Source organism: Schistocerca americana, chromosome 5 (genome assembly GCF_021461395.2).
Source record: "Schistocerca americana isolate TAMUIC-IGC-003095 chromosome 5, iqSchAmer2.1, whole genome shotgun sequence".
NCBI classification, from domain to species: Eukaryota; Metazoa; Arthropoda; class Insecta; order Orthoptera; family Acrididae; genus Schistocerca; species Schistocerca americana.
Window position 1 is genome coordinate 203,728,763 of NC_060123.1, and position 22,255 is coordinate 203,751,017.

General features: G+C 44.6%; 1 protein-coding gene across 1 annotated transcript in view; it reads right to left on the reverse strand.

Moving 5' to 3' along the window:
- LOC124615592 (la protein homolog) overlaps positions 1-22,255 on the reverse strand; it is a 62,441-nt gene that overhangs the window by 25,317 nt on the left and 14,869 nt on the right. The window contains exon 4 of the mRNA XM_047143577.1: positions 18,803-18,985. Coding sequence (XP_046999533.1) covers positions 18,803-18,985 — 183 coding nt within the window. The remainder of the gene's footprint in view (positions 1-18,802; positions 18,986-22,255) is intronic.

The window sequence follows — 22,255 nt, forward strand, 5'->3', positions numbered from 1 at the left end:
TTTAGTGCATCTCTATGTTTTACAGTTCATGAGAGTGATATTTCAAGCACCACCACTTGGCTTAGTAAGTTCATGCTTATCAAAGATTGGACAGCCATTATTCTAGCTGCACCTGAAAGGTGGTGACCCCTATGTCATTATGTTGTCTCAAAGCAGCAGCACCAAAGATAGAGAGTGATACCATAGATCATGGAGTCATTCCTTGACTAATGCTGCATCTTCTAATGCAGAACATTACGTATGCTGGTATCATCTCAAGTTCAATGAGCAGGCAGAGAAATGTACTGCACCGAGTTCCTTCCCAAATGCTAGCAGAAGACAGTTATAGGTGCAGCTGTTTATCAGCAACAGGAAATCAGGATAAAAATATTTGGTGGACAATGGTTTTCATTTAAGTATATTGCCACGAACTATAGCGCATCGCTGCAGACCTCGATGGCATTCTGTTTGTCAGCAATGAGCAAGTCTTCCATATTGACATAGGGAACACAGTTAACAGAACTGTATTTCAGACTATGTCAGCCCTCTATAGCAATAATGGGTGCTGATATTTTGTCTAATTACCACCTACATCCATACTCCGTAACTATTGGGATGCATGGTGGACAATGAATGCTCGGCTCATTGACAGCATTACTGACTACTACAGGATTTCACTGCAGTGCAGCAATGCACAGCACCAAGCTAACACAATGGAGTGATTAAAGTATGCCTCTCTGTTACATTAATTCGAAGCTTTGACTCCTGAACAAGTGCTACATAATACAGTGCACCATACGAAAATTACTGATGGCCCACTAATATCAAGCAGACCTAGGAGTTTGTCACCTAATTGCCTGGTTATCACTAAAGCAGAATATCACACCACACTCAAAGAAGGCATTATTATAACCTACTGGGCATGGTTGTCCCCTCTACACTTAGTACCTAAGAAATGTGGAGCGTAGTATCCATGTGGATAGTATCACACTAATGCCAGAACTGTGCCATATCACTACCCAGTACTGTCAATGCAAGACTAGAATTGCACCTTGGATGGTGCAACCATATCCAGTGTACTCCACTTTGTCAAAGCCTATACCTGGACTACAGTAGCAGACAAAGGCATACAAAACTAGCTGCATACAAAACTAGCTATTATCACTTCATTTGGGTTATTTGAGTGTGGTGTACCAGGTGTAGAAGTATGAAACTGGAATTTGGTTGCAATAATTACACACCTGTAATTTTATTCAAAATAATCTCCATTGCTATTTATACATTTCTCTCATCTCTCCGGCAGGCTTTGAATGGAGGGGAAAAAAAAACGCAGCTCTTTTGAAGCGAACCAGTCAGTGAGCCATTTTCATACTAATTGAAGCATTGTTCAGTGAGTGTGTCTCCCAGTGATTGCAAATAGATGAAATTCGTATGAAGCCAAGTCAGGAGGATAAGCCATATGCCCTAGTATTGCCTAATTCAATGCCTCGATCGTTTCCCTGAGCTGTTTTGCTGGGTGTGATGGGGCGTAATCATGGGGCAATATGACTGTGTTGCCTTTTTCCATATTCCGGTCTTTTCACATAATGCTCAATTTAAATTTATAATTTGCTGTTGGTAGTGATCACTGTTAATGGTTTCACCAGGTTTAAGCAGCTCATAATAGACGACATGCTGATCCTACCAAACACACAGCATTGTCTTCTTTCCAAAGTGATTTGGTCTTGCGGTGAGGCGTTGATGGTTTGCCTGGATTCACCCATGATTTACGACACGAGGGAACTTCCCCATCGCACCCCCCTCAGATTTAGTTATAAGTTGGCACAGTGGATAGGGCTTGAAAAACTGAACACAGATCAATCGAGAAAACAGGAAGAAGTTGTATGGAACTATGAAAAAAATAAGCAAAATATACAAACTGAGTAGTCCATGTGCAAGATATGCAACATCAAGGATAGTGAGAGCTCAGGAGTGCCGTGGTCCCATGGGAAGCATAAGCAGCTGCAGAACGAGAGGTTCTTGGTTCAAGCCTTTCCTCGGGTGAAAAGTTTAATATTTTATTTTCAGACAATTATCAAAGTTCAGGCACTCACACAATCAGCTTCGCTCTCCACAATTCCAGGAGATGTTCAGATTTGCTTGGACATACGCAGGATTTGACGGTCTACACACGGAAAAATTTGAAAACGTTAAAAACATATGTTTTTACAGTGCACAGGGAAAACTGTGCGACTGTGAAACTGTTGCATTCACTTGTTGCAGTTTATGTGACAAACTCTTCTGTTTTTATCACTTTTGGGAGTGATCATCACATCCACAAGAAAACGTAAATCGTGCAAGGACGAAGAATCTTTTTACCCATTCATCAAGTGTACAAGTTAGGTGGGTCGACAACATATTCCTGTCATGTGACGCACATGCCTTCACGCAGTGTCATATAGAATATATCAGACATGTTTTCCTGTGGAGGAATCGGTTGACCTATGACCTTGTGATCAAATGTTTTTGGTTCCCATTGGAGAGGCATGTCCTTGCATCTACTAATCGCACGGTTTTGCGGTGCGGTTTCAAAACAGACACTGAACTTTTTACAGTGAACAGAGACGTCAATGAACGAACGGACAGTTCATAACTTTGCGAAAATAAAGAAAGTAAACCGTTCACTCAAGGGAAGACTTGTATGAAGGACCTTTCATTCCACAGCTGCTCACTAACAACGGAACCACGGCGCTCCTGAGCTCACATTTTCCTTGATGTTGCCTATCTTGCGCAAGGACTACTCAGTTTGTATATTTTGCTTATTTTTTTCATAGTTCCACACAACTTCTTCCTGTTTTCTTGATTGATCTGTGTTCAGTTTTTCAAGCCCTATCCATTGTGCCAACTTATAATTAAATCTGAGGGGCGTGCGATGGGGAGGCTCCCTTGTTAGGATTCTCAAAATATATCCATTGTTCATCACCTGTCACTATTCAATGGAGAAACTACTTTCTTTTATATCTGGCAAGAAGCATTTCCCAAGCGGTCTTTCGATTTGTTTGCTGTCTTTCATTCAGTTCATGTAGAACCCATTTTCCCACTTTCTGCACCCTTCCCATAGCTTTCAACCAAATAGAAACAGCTTTCTACATCACATTCAGTTGTTTCGAGAGTTCCTGTTGATCATCATCTTTATCCAATAAGGCCTGCAATTTGTTGTCTTCGAACTTCTTTGGCGGCTTCCAGTACTTTCCAAAGAGGTTGTTTGCTGAAAGCTTCAACAAGCATTTATGTGATTCTGCAGCAATTTTCTTCAAATGATAACATAAAACCAATGCTGTCTGCAAATATTAGTTTGTCGACACATAACTCTTAATTGTTTACGGGTTTGAAACAGATACCAATGTGTGGAACTTCGGTTACTGTGTGTTGACATTTGTTGTCAGCCGTTACAAAAGCAGATGGCACTGCGGATGTGGTCTCAGGTGCCTTACACTGACGGCTAGCACCATTTATAGGGAAATTCCGGTTTCATACTTTTACACCTGGTACATGACTTGACTTACGGAATGTTGCTAAGACATGGCAATGATTGCGTCAGTTCTGCAAGGCATACATTTTAGCTACTTTGATATTCTAAACTTTACAACAGCAAGGAGCAACACCAACGTCCTCTTATTGAAGTGTTCAAGCGTTCAGAGCAGTATGTGTAGTCTTCTACATGGTTAAATGTGTGTTCAGGCAATCCGAGAATAATTTCCTTGGCCATACGATATCTTCTGCAGGCTCCCTACCATTCCCGGAAAAGGTAGAAACCATCCTGCATACACCGAAGCCAAACACTGTTAAAGAATTATGCAAGTTCCTAAGTCTGTCTAATTTCTATTGCTCGCATGTATTGTGTTCAGCAGAACAAGAACAATAACTGCAGCACTTGCTGGCACAAAGGTTAGAGGCAATACTCCAGTTCAGTGGAACAATGCAATGTGCTCCACTTTTAACACTGCAAAACAGAGAGTGGTGAATACTGCACTTCTGGCACACCCTGGCTTGATGCACCTTAACATTAGTGGCGACCCGAAGTCAGTCAGCTATTGGTACAGTGCTGCAGTAACTGTCAGCCGACTTATGGCAACCACTTGCTTATTATTCTTACCAACTGTCACTGTCACCAGAGAAGTGAGGTGCCTATTACCATGAACTTCTTGCCTCATATAAAGCACTCAAGTACACACATCAAAAAGTTGTGCATCACTTCTGTTCCGAGAGTTCTGGAACCTGTACAGAAAATTGGAATAGAGAATTCGTCATGGCATACTATCCATAAGTTCATTAAGGCACTGTTGGTCCAGACTGTCCCACTCGTCAACAGCAAATCGGTGGAGATCCCTTAAAGTGGTTGGCGGGCACGTATGTCATGAACAGCTCTTTTCACTCTATTCACGAGATGTGCACAATGAGGATGCGAATTTTCATCCATGAAGATGAATGCCTCACCAATATGCTGCTGATATAGTTTCACTATTGATTGGAGGATGGCATTCACGTATCGTGCAGCCGTTACGGTGGCTTCCATGACTATCAGTGGCATATGTCGGCCCCATGTAATGCTACCCCCAACTTGCTGCACTCACTGGACAGTGTGTCTAAGGCACTCAGCCTGACCAGGTTGCCTCCAAACACATCTCCGAAGAGTGTCTGGCTGAAGGCATAAGTGACATTCATTGATGAAGATAATGTGATGCCAATCATGAGCCATCCATCCATTCAGCATGTTGTCCGGTCCATCTGTACTGCGCTGCATGGTGATGTGGTTGCAAAGATACACCTCACAATGGACGTCGGGAGTGACGTTGCGCAACATGCACCCTACTGCGCACAGTCTGAGTCTTAACACAATGTTATGTGGCTGCACAAAAAGCATTATTCAACATGGTGGCATTGCTGTCAGGGTTCCTCCGAGCCATAATCCGTAGGTAGTGGTCATCCACTGCAGTAGTATCCCTTGGGCAACCTGAGCAAGGCATGCCATCGACAGTTCCTGTCTCTCAATCTCCTCCATGTCCCTTTCTGAGAGCCCTTCCTGGCAAAAAGTAACAATGCGGATGCGATGGAAGTGCGGTGTTGACCATCTACCTCCTTCCTGGTGGAATGACGGACAGACAGGCTGTTGGATCCCCTCCGTCTAATAGGCGCTGCTCATTCATGGTTGTTTACATGTTTGGGTGGGTTTAGTGACATATCTGAACATTCAAAGGCCAATATCCACAGTCAGCATCTATCCTCAGGAGTCCTGGGAATTGGGTTGATGCAAAACTTTTTTTGATGTGTGTACTTTTGGCCATAGATGGAAGCAAGGGAATTTAGCATCTAAGCCTTCAAGTGGAACAGCAACAACTGCTTCCGTCATCAGTATAATGACGTAGCATTTAGCACCGACAAAGCACATTTCCAGAATTGACAATGTAGATACAGACTGCCTCTCACACATCAACAGTGTGTCCAATTCAATAGATTTCAGATTGGTCGGTTTAAATGGGGGCGAGGGGTCAAACTGCAAGGTCATCGGTTCCTTGTTGCCAGTAGAACAATTACCCAAGGGAAAAAAGAAAAATAAAGACGTATGGCACAATAACAGGTGAAAGGAAGAATGACAGGAGGACAACAAACACTACAATGGACAAAAGAGGACAAGAAAACCACAGATGCAAGAAACAGGGAAAAAGAGATTAAAAACAAGAAAGCAGAATACCATGACTGGCTGACCATAAGAATAAAATAAAAAGGAGAAGCCAGCCACTCAGCAACACATTAAAATTTCCACACTAAGAGTAATAGGGTGGAGGACACCAAGGGACAAAGGACATTCGCTAAAGCTAAAGGTGGGCAGTCCAGCAAGAGGTGGACAACATAGTGACACTGAGGCGGGTCGTCACAACAGAAGAGATAACCATGTCTGAGCCATGTATGGCTAATGCAGAGCTGACAAAAGACAACTGATTCCCTGCGACAAACCTGTGGGGAAGACTTCAATACATTCACAGTCTCCTTAATAACATGCAGCTTGTTGTGCATACTGTTATGACACTGCATCTCCCAAAGCCGAAAAACCTTGCGGCGTAAGACAGAACGCAGGTCAGTTTCCGAGATGCCTGTCTCCAGAAGCGGTTTCCGTGTAGCCTGTCTGCAAATTCGTTGCCTGGGATTCCGACATGTCCCGGGGTCCACACAAACACCAATGAATGACTGGACCATTCCAGGGCAGAGATGGACCCTTGGATGTTCGCTATCAAAGGATGGCGAGGGTAGCACTGGTCAATAGCCTGTAAGCTGCACAGGGAGTCACAACAGTGAAGAAACGACTTACCACAATAGGAACAGATGTACTGAAGTGCACAAGGTCTGCAGTGAATACGCTGTAGCCAGCATGCAAGGAATGCTGTTCAATCTAGCCTTTGGAGACATAGGGGAAGCCAACATTACCATCAGGCATCGCGCCATCAGTGTAAATAACTTCAGAGCCCCACCAGTACACATCAAGAATCGGGAGGAACTGACAGCAGAGAGCGGCGGGGTTAACTGAGTCCTTAGGGATATGCAAAAGGTCCAGACAAAGCTTCAGTCACGGCGTACACCATGGAGGTGTACATGAATGGACCTCAAGTAGAGGTGCTGAAGGGAAGGACTCCAGTCTGGAGAGAAGGGCTTGCACACTAACTGCAATTGTACGCCCTGACCTGGGCCATCGATGCGGGAGATGAACTGTTGTGTGTGGGGAAAAGGAGACGATAATTCAGGAGCTGAGAACTACGAATGTGTGCAACATAACTGGCGAGCAGTTGTGCACATCGGAGTGTGAAGCTAAACAGTTGCCATAGTTCAGCCAGTTGGTGGAACAAACAGTCGCCATTTCACTAGAGAATGACATCATCATAAGACTGGGAAGGCAGAAAACAATGAGGCAGCCTATGCCTCAGTGTCACCTGCTGCCACCGACTTACTGCCTGAGCAGTCTATATCCATTGTGTCTGAAGGTCTGGCGAGATCTAGCTCCTTAGCTGACGCCATAATTTTCACCTATCCTCTGACGCAGAGCTCGTAGGCAGTGGTGGTGTGGGTGCCACCCCAATTCCCTTGGTTTGGGGGTCTTCTTTCTTGATTTCTCTCGTTGATCCTAGGGTCTCTCTGGTTGGGAGGGCTTCACTGATTCTGTCTCCGGGACAGAGGATGATTGTGAAGCCCTACAACCAGCTGCTTTTGGGCACTTCAGAGGCTGGCAGGGGTCATCTTTCCCACTAGCAGAAACCTGGGAAGGGAGTGACCCAAGGGACCACTTCCTAGAGAGGAGCCGAAGAAGACACACTTCTCCAGCTGAGAAGTGGGGAATGGTGTCCCAGATGGTTTGAGGGACAGTGCTCCTCAGGTAGCAGGTGCAGGAACAACATGGAGGAAGTACCCCCACTATCAAGGGAGCAGGTGTAGTCTTCCGGTTCAGAGCCAACTGAAACTCACAAAACTGATGGGGCTACAACTGTTCTCATAGCGGCAGCACAAGAGGTGGTCATAGATACAGGATGTAGGTGCTCAAGTTTCCTCTTAGCCTTGGCCAGTCAGTCCAGGGTCTCTTATTCCATGATTTTCTTTTCTCGCTGTAAAATCCTGCAGTCTGGTGAGCAAGGGGAAAGATGCTACTCACAATTGACAAAGATGGGAGGCAGAGCACATGGAGTAATGGGATGGGATGGACATCCACAATCTCGACATGTTATGTTGGAAGTACAGCGGGAAGACATACGGCCGAACTTCCAGCACTTAAAGCACTGCATTGGGGGGAGGGATATATTTCTTGACATCACAGCAGTAGACCATCACCTTCTTGCGTAATACGTCACCCCCGGAGGCCAAGATGATGGCACCTGTGGCAACCTGATCATCCCTTGGACACCAATGGACGTGCCAGACAAAATGAACTCCTCGTTGCTCTAAGTTGGTGCACAGGTCGTCAGACTACAGAAGAAGATCCCTGTGGAATATAATACCCTGGACCATATTTAAGCTCTTATGCGGCGTGATGGTAACGAAAACATCTCCCAGCTTGTCATAAGCGAGTAATGCCAATGACTGGGCACAGGATGTCAATTTAATCGAGACTGACCCTGACCGCATTTTGGAGAAGCCCTCCACCTCCCAACTTGTCCTCCAAACGATCTACAAAAAACTGAAGTTCCATCGACGCAAAGGAGTCCCTCATCAGCTCTCATACAGAGAAGGTAACGGGCCAAGTAAGGATCGCCGCCATCCTTCCTGGCGTTTCCTTCCATGGTGTGGTCACGGGGAGGAACGATTTAGTATCATACTTCCTTGCACTGTACTGAGACTTTGAACGTTTAAGTGATTGCTGGTGTTTGATCACTAGGAAGTGATGACATGGTACACTTTATCGCACGTGTCATCCAACCTGATGCCACCCTCTTCGAACAGGTGTCCTCCGCACGGGCGCCACTCAGCCGCAGCAAAGGCCACCCGGCAGGATGGCCATTGCTGGGAGTCCCAATGCCACATGGTGACTGGCATCTACTTCTTGGCATGCGTGGGGAGTTACCGGAGCAGGCACCAGCAGAGTGATCCCTGTGTAGTCAGGTGGCTACAACCAACAAGGTACATGGCAGCCTCACCACAATGGACTGGCTACTGTGCTGGATATGAGGTGCAAAGAATTCCAGTCATCATTGGCACAAAAAATGACACTGCATAGTGGGTGGAGGAAAATATATCCAGGAAGGTGCCCTCGGCCAAGAGATAGAGGATGAGCAGAACTGCAATGCTACGATGAGAAAGTGGGCTGAAGATCCCAATGCACGATAGACACACTGCACTATGTAAGGTGCCCTTCCCCAATTGGCTCACTCTTCAGGAAAACTTTGAAAAATGGAGGTCAAACCCTACAAGGGACCATCACATAAAGGCTGAGAGGCGACACTCCTTTGTCGCCTCATATCTGGCAGGAATACCTCGGGTCTATTCTAACCCCCAGGCCCACAGGGGGGATAGATTTCAGATAACCTGCCCACGCACAACAAAATGCCAGGTGCTCTAGAGTTTCTTAAATGATACTATAGCTGTGTTACAACTGCCACCTGTAAACATTCCCGGTGAAGATGTCAAGCTGTATTGCTATGTCTCTCGAGGAAAGGATCACGTCCTTTCCTATCAGCTGCATTTTGTAGACAAGCCTTTGACAGCCTACACAACTTGACACCATGGGGTCCATCCAACACTTCACATGGTGTGTAAGTGTTTTGTCTGGCTTCGGATGGAGAAGACTGCCAATAGTGGACATATACATGTTTGAAATGTCAACTTAGCAAAGAGTCTCACCATGTGCATGCACCAGTTCATTATTTTCCCAGATACAACTTTACATTTTGTGCATGTGTATATTGTCACCTTATGACAGGGTCTATATGAGGACAAGAAAAATTTCCTGATTCCCCAGTAACAAAGACACTTTCCTGAGTGCAAATATACTTTTCCCAGGTGAAAGTATGTTTTCTGTGTGTTAAGTGACAATATACATTCTGTTGGAACTATAAAATGCCTTTTTTTTGTTGTGGTCTTCAGTCCAAAGACTGATTTGTTGCAGCTCTCCATGCTACTCTATCCTGCGCAAGTCTCTTCATCTCCGAGTAACTATTGCAACCTATGTCCCTCTGAATCTGATTACTGTATTCATCTCTGCCTCCCTCTACGATCTTTACCGCCATGCTTCCCTCCAGTACTAAATGGGTGATACCTTGATGCCTCAGAATGTGTCCTACAAAATGATACTTTCCTTCAGACAAGTTTTACCACAAATTATTGTTCTCCTCAATTCTATTCAGTATCTCCTCCTCCTGATCTTCAGCATTCTTCTGTAGCAGAACTTTTGAAAGCTTCTATTCTCTTCTTGTCTTAACTATTTGGTGTCCATGTTTCACATCCATACATGGCTTCACTCCATACAAATACATTTAGAAAAGACTTCCTGACTCTTAAATCCATATTCAATGTTAACAAATTTCTCTTCTTCAGAAACTCTTTTCTTGCCATTGCCAGTCTACATCTTATACCCTCTATACTTCAATCATCAGTTATTTTGCTTCGCAAGTAGCAAAACTCATCCACTTACTTTAAGTGTCTTATTTCCTAAACTAGTTCCCTCAGCATCACCTGATTTGATTACATTTCATTATCCTCATTCTGCTTTTGTTGATGTCCATCTTATATCCTCTTTTCAAGACTGTGCATTCCGTTCAACTGCTCTTCCAAGTCCTTTGCTGTCCCCAACAATTACAATGTCATCAGCAAACCTGGAAGTTTTTATTTCTTCTCCCTGGACTTTTAAATCCTACACCAAATTTTTCTTTTGTTTCCTTTACTACTTGCTCAATATACAGACTGAATATCATCGGGGCTAGGCTACAACCCTATCTCACTCCATTCTCAACCACTGCTTCTCTTTCATGCCCTCAACCCTTATAACTGCCATCTGGTTTCTGTATAAATTTTAAATAGCCATTCGCTCCATGTATTTTACCCTTGACACCTTTAGAATTTTAAACAATGTATTCCAGGCAAAATTGTCAAAAGCTTTCTCTAAGTCTACAAATGCTATGCCTGTAGGTTTGCCTTTCCTTAAACTATCTTTTAAAATAAGTGATAGGGTTAGTACTGAAATAAATAAAAAGAACCAGATTGCTTTTGGTCTACAATATTGTAGAACAAAAGCAAACTGGTGCTTTTCATTTATTATAATGTTGTTCTATCAAGAACTGATGGAAGATTCTGTCAACATGGGTCAGTATTGCCTCATGTGCTTCTACACTTCTCTGGAATCCAAACTGGTCTTCCCTGAGGTTGGCTTCTACCAGTTTTTTCATTCTTCCGTAAAGCATTTGTGCTTGTATTTTGCAGCCATGGCTTATTAAACTGATAGTTCAGTAATTTTCACATCTGTCAGCACTTGCTTTCTTTGGAATTGGAATTATATTTTTCTTTAAGTCTGAGGGTATTTCACCTGTCACCAGATAGAAGTGTTTTGTCACAGCTGGCTCTCCCAAGGCTGGCTATCAGTAGCTGTAACGGAATATCATCTACTACCAGGGTCTTGTTTTGAATTACATCTTTCAATGCTGTCAAACTCCTCACGCCATATCGCATCTCCCTTCTCATCTTCCTTTATGTCCTCTTCCATTTCCTTAATATTTCCCTGAAGCACATCTCACTTTTACAGACACTATATACTCCTTCCACTTTTCTGCTTTCCCATCTTTTGCTTAAGATTGGTTTTCCATTCAGCCCTTTATATTCATTCAGGTGGCTCTCTCTTCTCCAAAGACCTCTTTAATTTTCCTGTAGGCAGTATTTATCTGACCCTAGTGATATATGATTCTATATTCTTACATTTTTCCTGTAACTGCCTTCTAGCTGATTCATTTATTGAATTTTATATATTTTTTCTTTCAGCTTACAATTTAAAACAGGGTTCTGAAATGTCTAACCATTATATAATCAATTTGAAACCTGGTGCCTCTAGCTTTCTTCCATGTATGCAACTTCCTCTCACGATTCTTAAATCTAGTGTTAGCTATGACTAAATTATGCTCTGTGCAAAATTCTCCAGGAGTCACTTATGACTTAAATTTTCGTCTCCCTTAACTATCTATATAATTTCTTTTATCATACATGTCCTCAATCTGCTCCTTGTCTACAGAGCTAGTTGGCATACAAATTTTTACTACTATGGTGGTAGTGGGCTTCGTGTGTATCTTGGCTACAGTAATGTGTTCACTTTGCTGTTCATAGTAGCTTATCCAAGTTCCTACTTTTTTACTCATTAAACCTACTCCTCCATTACCCCTATTTGATTTCAGACGTCCTGTTCCCCTTCCACCAAACTCCACTACTTTCCACTATAAGTAACTTTCAATCTATCCATTTCCCTTTCTAAATTTTCTAACCTACCTGCCCAACTAAATAATCTGACATTCCATGCTTTGATCCACAGAACACCTGCTTTGTTTCTCTTGATAATGACATGCTCCTGAGCAGTCCCTGCCTAGAGATTTGCCGTCTGGAAGATTTGGATTTTGCAGATGACACAGTTTTATTAGCTCAAAGGCTGACTGATATGCAAGCTAAATTAAACCTGCTGGAAAAAAAAAAAAAAAAAAAAAAAAAAAAAAAAAGACTGCTGGCCTCAAGATAAATATAGGCAAAACAAAGGAAAAGAGTAAATTCAGAGAATGTGGAGGTGCCACTGTTAATAGGGGAGCAATGGGTGGAGACTGTCAACTCATTCCTGTATCTGGATAGTATGACAGAAGATGGAGCTGGAGATGATGTGAAAAACTGCATTAAAAAGGCAAATGCTGCCTTCATACACTGTATACAATAAGGAATAATAGAAATAACAAGTACAAAAAAAATTCATTTTTAATACAAATGTGAAGGCTGTCCTGTACACCAGTGAAAGCTGGAAAAAGATAACATCCTAGTTAAAAAGCTTCATAGATAGATGTCTCCGAAGCATTATGAATATCTGGTGGCCAGAAAAAAATATGTAATGAGGAGCTCCAGCAAATAAACCAGATACCTATAGAAGACCAGATACAAGAAAGAAAGAGGGGATGGCTGAGGCACGCATTGAGAAAGCCAGATGGAACCACCGAGAAAAGCATTGAAATGGGACCCCAGGGAACAAGGAAGGGGACAGTGGAAGTGGAATCAAAAAGAGCTGGCAAGACCTAGGCAGAATTGAGGCAAATGGCAAAAGACAGAGACGGATGGCAAGTTTTCTCAGATGTCCTATGCCCCAATAGGGGCTAAAGGAATTAAGAGACGTATATTTGGAAAGTTGTATTTATGGCTTATTGATTTATGATTAGATTACCTACTAAGCAATCTGAATCGTCAAACTTTGTAATACTATCTAGTTTCAGATTAAAACTATGTGTAATTATGTCATTGAAGCTACTATTATCCCACAAATCAAACAGCTGGAGAGAACTTTCTCATATCACATATACCAATGATCCCTACCAACTCATCCACTCATTTTCAGCAATTCCCAGTCAAAGTTTAGATTGCAATAACAATAAACCAGACTCACTGTCAACAATGTAGGAGAAGAGACTGCTACTTACCATAAAGAATTGAAGATGCATACAGGCACAATTAAAAGACAGGCACTGTATACAAACAGTGTTGCCTATTTGGAACTTTAAGTGTCTTCTTTACGGTAAGTAGCAATCTGTCTTTTCTTACATTACTGACATTCGTACTTTAAGTACCCATTGTTTGATTCTGCTGAAAGACACAGTCAGACATTCAAATACATTGGAAGTCATTTATGACCAGTATTTTTTGTATGGTCAACTGTATACTGTTCTTTTACAAACTGGGAGTTCAGGAACCCAATTTATACTACTACTGCACAGTATCCAAAAAACCAAATATGTTGGGTATTCAAAAGTTTTGTAACTGTGCCATCAAAAATTAAAAACCTTAAAAACAATAAAAATGGAAAAAGGTGGTCTTTTCATTCATATTCTATATGATTCGTTACAATTTTGAATGCCACACCTTCAAAGTGGGTGAAGTCACAAGAGAGTGCACTATTATATAATGCACCTGCACATGCACGCCCCTGTAACCCCTGAATCTAGTGGCAAAGTGGCCAACACGTTTCTTCTACAATGTTCCAGAATGTTCCAGAATGTTGAACAATGGTTTCAAGCTTTCCATTATACAGTTTTCATGGTTGGTTGGTTGGTTTGGGGGATTAAAGGGACCAGACTGCCATGGTCATCGGTCCCTTTTTTCAAAGACAAAGAACACCCACAGAGAATAAAAACAAGGAACAGAAGAGATCACAGACGATACAGAACAAGAGATACTGAGACAAAGACAAGACAAAACAAAACAAACTAAAACCACACAGAGTGTGACAGTGGTTGGCCGGCCATAGACATAAAAAAGGAAAGGCCAACCACTTAGAAACACATTAAAAAATCAGTGTAAAATCATAGGCCAAAGGCCAGAATCAACACAAAACGAGAAAATAAAACAGAAACACTCAGAGTAAATGATAAAATCCCCCTGCCCGAAGAAAACGTAAAACTAAGTCAGCCATAGTGGAGTCGTCTGTTAAAAGGGCAGGGAGCGTATCAGGCAGCGCAAATGTCTGCCTGACCACAGCTAAAAGGGGGCAGGCCAACAGAATGTGGGTCACTGTCAAAGCCGCCCCGCAGCGACATACAGGAGGGTCCTCCCGGCGCAGTAAATAACTGTGTTAGCCGGGAGTGGCCAATGCGGAGCCGACAAAGGACGACGGAGTCCCTGCGGTTGGCTCGCAGGGATGACCGCCACACAGCCGTCGTCTCCTTGACAGCACGGAGTTTATTGGACATTGTCAGTTCGCGCCATTCATCGTCCCATAGCGCCAAAATTTTGCGGCGGAAGACGACCCGCAAATCAGTCTCTGGGAGGCCAAGGTCCAGAGATGGCCTGCTGGTGGCCTCTTTCGCCAGGCGGTCAACATGTTCGTTACCCGGGATACCGACATGACCGGGGGTCCACACAAAGACCACAGAGCAGCCGCAACAGGCAAGAGTATGCAGAGACTCGTGGATAGCCATCACCAGACGAGAACGAGGGAAACACTGGTCGAGAGCTCGTAAACCGCTCAGGGAATCGCTACAGATAACGAAGGACTCACCTGAGCAGGAGCGGATAAACTCTAGGGCACGAAAGATGGCGACCAATGCAGCAGTGTAAACGCTGCAGCCATCCTGCAAGGAACGTTGTTCGGAACGGTCCCCTAGAGTGAGCGCATACCCGACACGACCAGCAACCATCGAACCGTCAGTGTAGACAATACCAGAGCCCTGATACGTGGCCAGGATAGAATAAAAGCGGCGGCGGAAGGCCTCTGGAGGGACTGAGTCCTTCGGGCCCTGTGCCAGATCCAGCCGAAGGCAAGGGCGACGAACACACCATGGGGGTGTATGCAAAGTAGCCCGGAAAGTAGGTGGAACAGTGAAAACCTGAAGCTCAGAGAGAAGCTCTTTGACGCGGACCGCTATTGTACAACCAGACCGGGGCCAACGATCTGGCAGATGGACGACCGATCGCGGGAACAGGAGACGATAATTGGGATGCCCGGGCAAGCTTAGAACATGGGCAGCATAAGCGGCCAGCAAACGTTGGCGTCGGAACCGCAGGGGAGGTACACCTGCCTCCACTAGTACGCTGTCCACGGGGCTGGTGCGGAAAGCACCAGTGGCAAGGCGTATCCCGCTGTGGAGAATTGGGTCCAGCACCCGTAACGCAGATGGGGATGCTGAGCCATAAGCCAGGCTCCCATAATCCAGATGGGACTGGATTAACGCCTGGTAGAGCCGCAACAGGGTAAAGCGGTCGGCGCCCCAGCGGGTGTGGCTCAAGCATCTCAGAGCGTTTAGATGCCGCCAACACGTCTGTTTAAGCTGCCGGATATGAGGCAGCCAAGTCAACCGGGCATTGAAAACCACCCCCAAAAACCTGTGGGTCTCCACCACAGCAAGGAGTTCGTCGGCAAGATAAAGCCGCGGCTCAGGATGGACTGTTCGGCGCCGGCAGAAATGCATAACGCGGGTCTTGGCTGCCGAAAACTGAAACCCATGGGCTACAGCCCAAGACTGCGCCTTACGGATAACGCCCTGTAGCTGACGTTCAACAGCTGCAATGCCAGTAGAGCTGTAATAAAGGCAGAAGTCGTCAGCATACAGGGAAGCGGAGACAGAGTTACCCACGGCCGCAGCAAGACCGTTAATGGCTATTAAAAACAGACAGACACTTAAAACGGAACCCTGTGGCACACCGTTCTCCTGGACGTGGGAGGAACTATACGAGGCCGCGACTTGCACGCGGAAGGTACGACACGACAGAAAATTGCGGATAAAAATCGGCAGAGGACCCCGAAGACCCCATCCATGAAGCGTAGAAAGAATGTGATGACGCCACGTCGTATCGTACGCCTTCCGCATGTCGAAAAAGACAGCGACCAGGTGCTGACGGCGGGAAAAGGCAGTACGGATGGCCGACTCCAGGCTCACCAGATTGTCGGCGGCGGAGCGGCCTTTACGGAATCCACCCTGAGATGGAGCCAGAAGGCCCCGAGACTCCAGTACCCAATTCAAGCGCCGGCTCACCATTCGTTCAAGCAACTTGCAAAGAACGCTGGTGAGGCTAATGGGACGGTAGCTGTCCACCTCCAGAGGGTTCTGTCCAGGCTTCAAAACGGGGATGACAATGCCTTCCCGCCATTGCGACGGAAACTCCCCCTCGACCCAAAGACGGTTGTAAAGATCGAGAAGGCGCCGCTGGCAGTCCACTGAAAGGTGTTTCAGCATCTGACAGTGGATGCCATCTGGCCCAGGAGCGGTATCAGGGCAAGCAGCCAGGGCACTGCGAAATTCCCACTCACTAAATGGAGCATTGTAAGATTCTGGGTGGTTGGTGCGAAACGAAAGGCTCCGACGTTCCATCCCCTCTTTAATGGAGCGGAAGGCCTGGGGGTAATTCGCAGAAGCGGAACTCATGGCAAAATGCTCTGCTAAGCGATTTGCAATGACGTCGGAGTCAGTACAAACTGCTCCATTCAGTGAGAGCGCAGGGACGCTGACAGGTGGCCGATAGCCGTAGACGCGTCGAATCCTGGCCCTGACCTGCGATGGAGTGACATGGAGGCCAATTGTGGACACATACCGCTCCCAGCACTCCTTCTTGCCTTGGCGGATAAGGAGGCGGGCCCGCGCACGCAGCCATTTGAAGGTGATAAGGTGGTCGAGGGAGGGATGTCGCTTGTGACGCTGGAGCGCCCGCCGGCGATCTTTAATCGCTTCAGCGATCTCAGGCGACCACCAAGGCACAGCCTTCCGCCGAGGGGACCCACAGGAATGGGGAATGGCAGATTCGGCGGCAGTAACGATGCCGGTGGTGACCGATTGAACCACCGCATCAATGTCATCGGTAGAGAGAGGCTCAAAAGCGGCGGTGGAGGAGAACAAGTCCCAGTCAGCCTTATTCATAGCCCATCTGCTAGGGCGCCCAGAAGAGTGGCGCTGTGGTAGGGACAAAATGATCGGAAAATGGTCACTACCACACAGGTCGTCATGCACACTCCATTGGACAGACGGTAAGAGGCTATGGCTACAGATGGAAAGGTCAATGGCGGAGTAGGTGCCATGCGCCACACTGAAGTGTGTGAAGGCACCATCATTTAACAGCGAGAGATCGAGCTGCGACAATAAATGCTCAACGATGGCGCCTCGACCTGTTGCCACTGACCCACCCCACAGAGGGTTATGAGCGTTGAAGTCGCCCAATAGCAAGAAAGGTGGCGGCAATTGGGCGACCAGTGCAGCCAGGACATGCTGCGAGACATCACCATCCGGTGGAATGTAAAGACTGCAGACGGTAACAGCCTGTGGCGTCCACACGCGTACAGCGACAGCCTCTAAAGGCGTCTGGAGAGGGACAGACTCGCTGTGCAGAGTGTGAAGGACATATATGCAGACGCCACCAGACACCCTTTCATAAGCTGCTCGGTTCTTATAATAACCCCGATAGCCACGGAGGGCGGGGGTTCGCATTGCTGGAAACCAAGTTTCCTGGAGAGCAATGCAGAAGAAAGGGTGAAGGCTGATAAGTTGGCGGAGCTCAGCTAGATGGCGGAAGAAACCGCTGTAGTTCCACTGGAGGATGGTGTTGTCCATGGCTGGGAAAGGCGGGACGGGACTGGGAAGGCAGATTACGCCACTGGGTCACCTGCTGTCTCCGATGGAGCATCCGTGCAAATGCCATCCATTGCGTCCGCGGGACCGGCAAGAGCGAGGTCCTCAGCGGACGCCAGAATCTCCACCTCGTCCTCAGAGGCAGAGCTTGTAGGAAGCGGCGGGATCGGTGCCACCGCATTAAGTTTTCATGGGGATGTGTTCGAACTTTGGGGGCATATTTAGGCAAGAGCAAGAGACAAGCATCAATATACCTCTGAAAATCGATTAGATGAATGAAAGTTAAGTAAATGTAAGTGATTGCTGAAGGTAATGAACAATGTATTTCCTTTCACATTAGGGTTTTGTTGAATACTTAGTGAATTCAGAAGTACTTCATGTTTTTGGGTATTCGAGAGTATTTAGAGTGAAATACCAACATTTTTATGATTTTTTATTGTTCCTTTTTACAATGTTTGATCTGGACTGTTCCAAGGAAACAACTGACAATCAGGACCAATCAAAGTGGGTCTTTCAGTTATTGTGTAATAGAAAGTATCATCTAAACAGAGTATATGTTTTAGCACATTCATTAATCTCCTGGGTGATCAAGGCAGAAAATATAGGACATGGGACTTGACCCATGATGAAACAGTAGATAATAATTTGGTTGCGTGTTGGCAAAGCCAATAAATCCAATAAATGTGATGTCATGAAAGTAACTAATAACTTATCTGGCAAATATTGTACTGGACCCTAACCTTTCCTTCATGTACAACACAATAAACCCAGCACCAAAACCCCCCAAGAAACCTTCTCATGCTGCACAATGCAAGGTAAATTTTACTCCAGGGGTTGAGCCTGTTAAAGAAGACAAAGACCACCTATGCTGTAAGAACATCAAAGTACTTTTCATTGGTCAAAGAGAATTTTATGTATAATGCTACAAATACTTATGAAGCAAAATTAGTTTTCAACTGTAGGACTCAATCTCCCCTGTAGTTTTACACCAGCACAATATCTTGAAATTGTCTGGTGCCACTGCTTACCTGAACATTTTCAACTGTCGAGTGCTGCGCAAAGAAGTCTAACAGTTTGTCAAGAGTAGTATCCTGTACAGGAAAGCCTTTTAAGTAAAGAGTGCGAGTCATTAGCTCCTTCCGCCGTTCTTCATTCCATACAGGTAGCGGCTGGTCTGGCGATCTCCGTATTTTAGAGCGATCTTCACTTATCTGCAAACAAAAAGAATGATAAACCTTGGACACACACACACCTGACCCTTTCCCTATCTTAATAACATGTAAAACATACATATTACAATCTCAATGTGAAGTTCTAACAAATTCTGATTAGAGTTACATCCCATTATGCCTGTGGGCTTCTCTAGGAAAAATCTGAAAATTGATGGATAAAGAGCTGTCACAGATACAGAAAATCTGCTTTGACCAATGATGAACCATCTATCCATAAGGAGTGTAACCTCTGAACTTATACTTCATCTTTTCAATAATTTTAGAACTTCTTAAGGTAGCACATTTGTTGGTTTTTCTAAATCTCAACCCAACCTACAACAAGCTAAACTATGGATAACTGTCACAACAAACTTCATTCCAAATAGATGTAGTCATTCCATCACTGATCAAAACTGGCAGCATAACCAACTCCGACATGATACAAATTAAATTTATCAACATCCAATAATCCCACAACTCTTTTCTATTAAAATTCCATTAGAACTTTATCACATGATCAAAGGACAGTATACAGATATAGGGTTGCTCACAGAGAAAAGTATACTGCACAAAGCAAATGAATACAAATTTACTTAATTTTGAAAAGGTCGTTAATGGGTGTGCTAGAGAGGATACAGCTCCCCACTGTCATTTGGTAAGAACTATTTCAGCACATCTGAAATGATTTGGGTAAACTGAAATGAGAGTAGGTGATAAGGTAAATAATACTTGGTTTCTATTTGAAAGTTCATTTCAACACAGGCAAAAATGAAATTTCCTTATAGTATCTGTTGAGACGAAATAGGAAAGCTCTCAACTTTGGTTTGAAACCCCTCTGCTTTGTCACTAGAAGCACACCCTTGAGCAGCACTTTTGAAAATATATTTTGACACTACTTTGAGTAGTACTTTAAGAGAGAATCACAGCAATTTCTTGCAACAGTGGAGTTCCTGGAAGCAGCTTTAACTGGAATGTGAATGCAAAGATCACAATCTGTTAAATGTAACCTAGAATGAAGTTTATGTACAGAAGAAGTTGCTTGTTTTGGGAGTAAAATTACTGTAGTTCATTACTGTCCCACACAAAATCGATAAAGCAGCTGAGTTTCAGTACATTCTTGCATTCACTTAGATTCTACAGTGATGACTAATGGTTTTCCTTTACAGAAGAGTATACTTTACCTATATTTATTGTAACTTATCTGTTTTCCAGTTTGCTAACTATATCAAACCTCAAAAAGTTTGAGGAAACTAGCAATTTTTACCACATTTTCTGTTGCCTTAACAAATCTCATCTTGTGTACTTCCTTCAATTCTCTTAAGGAGTTATTTAAGTTTTTAGCTCAGTGGATTAAAAGATAATCAGGAGACTAATTTGAAGATATTTGTTCACTGTCCTTTAATACACTGCACTAGCAAAAATGCAACCCCACTGTAAATGCTGACTACTGTCAAACACTTGGCAGCTGCTACAAATCAGTGCACTGGGAGAACTCCCTAGGGTCACATACCTGTGGCACCGGTACCAAAAGGTACATGAAGTGCTGTCCCTCTTGGAGATCCTGTCTCCTCTGCAGAACGTTAGGGATACATAATTACTCATCCATTTGACTGAATGGTGTTTCAATGGTAGATTTAGGCATCCTGCACAGGATGGATAGAGACCAGGGAGGACTGGGGGCAGTTTTGTTTTACAAATCCCCTCCAACCAACAAGTATGAGGTGCTGCCTTTCACTGAAAAACTGAGCCAGTGGGACTCCCTTAACCTGTTTTGGACGAACCTGTTTTGCCCAGTGTCAAGAGGAAGCAAATGCAGAAGGGTAGGTGGTCTATTGTTGGCAGTTAAAACATATGGCAAATGTTGGTACTCACTTAGGGGTATGACAAGCGCACTGTGGGTAAGTCTGGGGACCTCATTCAAAATCTTGAAGATGCTAATCCAGTAGCCATTGAGGGTGCAACCAACTCCAGGCTGTGGCACACACTGGAACAAATGATGGCTGTCGTCTGGGCTCCAAGGTCATCCAGCACAAGGGATTGAGAAGACTAACCTTACTCATGGAGTTTTAATGAAGCTCACAATTTGCAGCATTGTCCCAGAACTGATAGTGGCCTCTGGTTCTGAGTTGAGTGGAAGGTTTGAATCACAGACTTCAAAGGTTCTGAGGTAAGCTAGGCTGTGTCTTCCTGGACTTGCACCATAGGGTTGAGAACTGTAGGGACCTCCTAAATGGGTCAGGTGTGTACTACATAAAGGCTGGAACTCAGGAAGCTGTGTGTGGGATGCATACAAGAGCTTTTTAGATTACAAGACTCTCCATCCAATCCAGATAATGATAGGTGTAGGAAACCCAGAAGCATCGGAACAAGATTGAAAGAATTGCCTCCCACAGATGAGAGTATTAAAATCCTAATGGGAAACTGCTGAAGCATTCATAACAAAGTGCCAGAGTTTAAAGTGCTCATGAAAAAGCAAGGAAGCACACCTAATACTAGGTACAGAAAGCTGGTTGAAACCTGAAATTGATACCAGTGAGATTTCTGGGGAAAATTTTAGTGTATACCAAAAGGATAGGCAAACAGGAAATAGAGGATGTGTATTTGTCACAGTAAACAAGAAACTCAAATCCACTGAGATAGAAATTGAAGCTGCGTGCAAGACTGTTTGGGGAAGACTCAGTATCAGGGGTGGGCATATAATAATTTCATCCTGTGAAACATTACTAAATGCCTTTTCTGAAAACTACCTAGAAAAAGATAGCTACAAAACCCACTCATGCTGGAAATATATTGGATCTAATGGCAAAAAACAGACCCGATGGTGCCCGCACTGAAACTTATCAGTGATCATGAAGTGGGTGCAACAAGAGTGATTACCAAAGCAAAAGACAGACACCATTCATACACACAAGCAAGCACACCTCATGCACGCATGATTGCCAACTCCACCTTGGCCTGGAAGGCATGTATCACTTGAGATGCAGACAATCTGGAGGAGGGGGGGGGGGGGGGGGGGGAAAGCAGGGGGGGGGGGGGGGGAAGCAGGGGGGGGGACAGTATGTTACCACAGGATGAGGCCGAGATAAGCATGGGAATGGAGAATGTGTTATAACTCATATCTGTGCAGTTCAGAAGAAATGGTGGTAGTCTACAAAGGAAACTGCTTACAATTCACTCATGTGACCAGTTCCAGAATATTGCTTGATTGTGTGGTACCCGTACCAAACAGGACTAATGGACTTTGATTTACTTTCATTCCAATTGATCCAT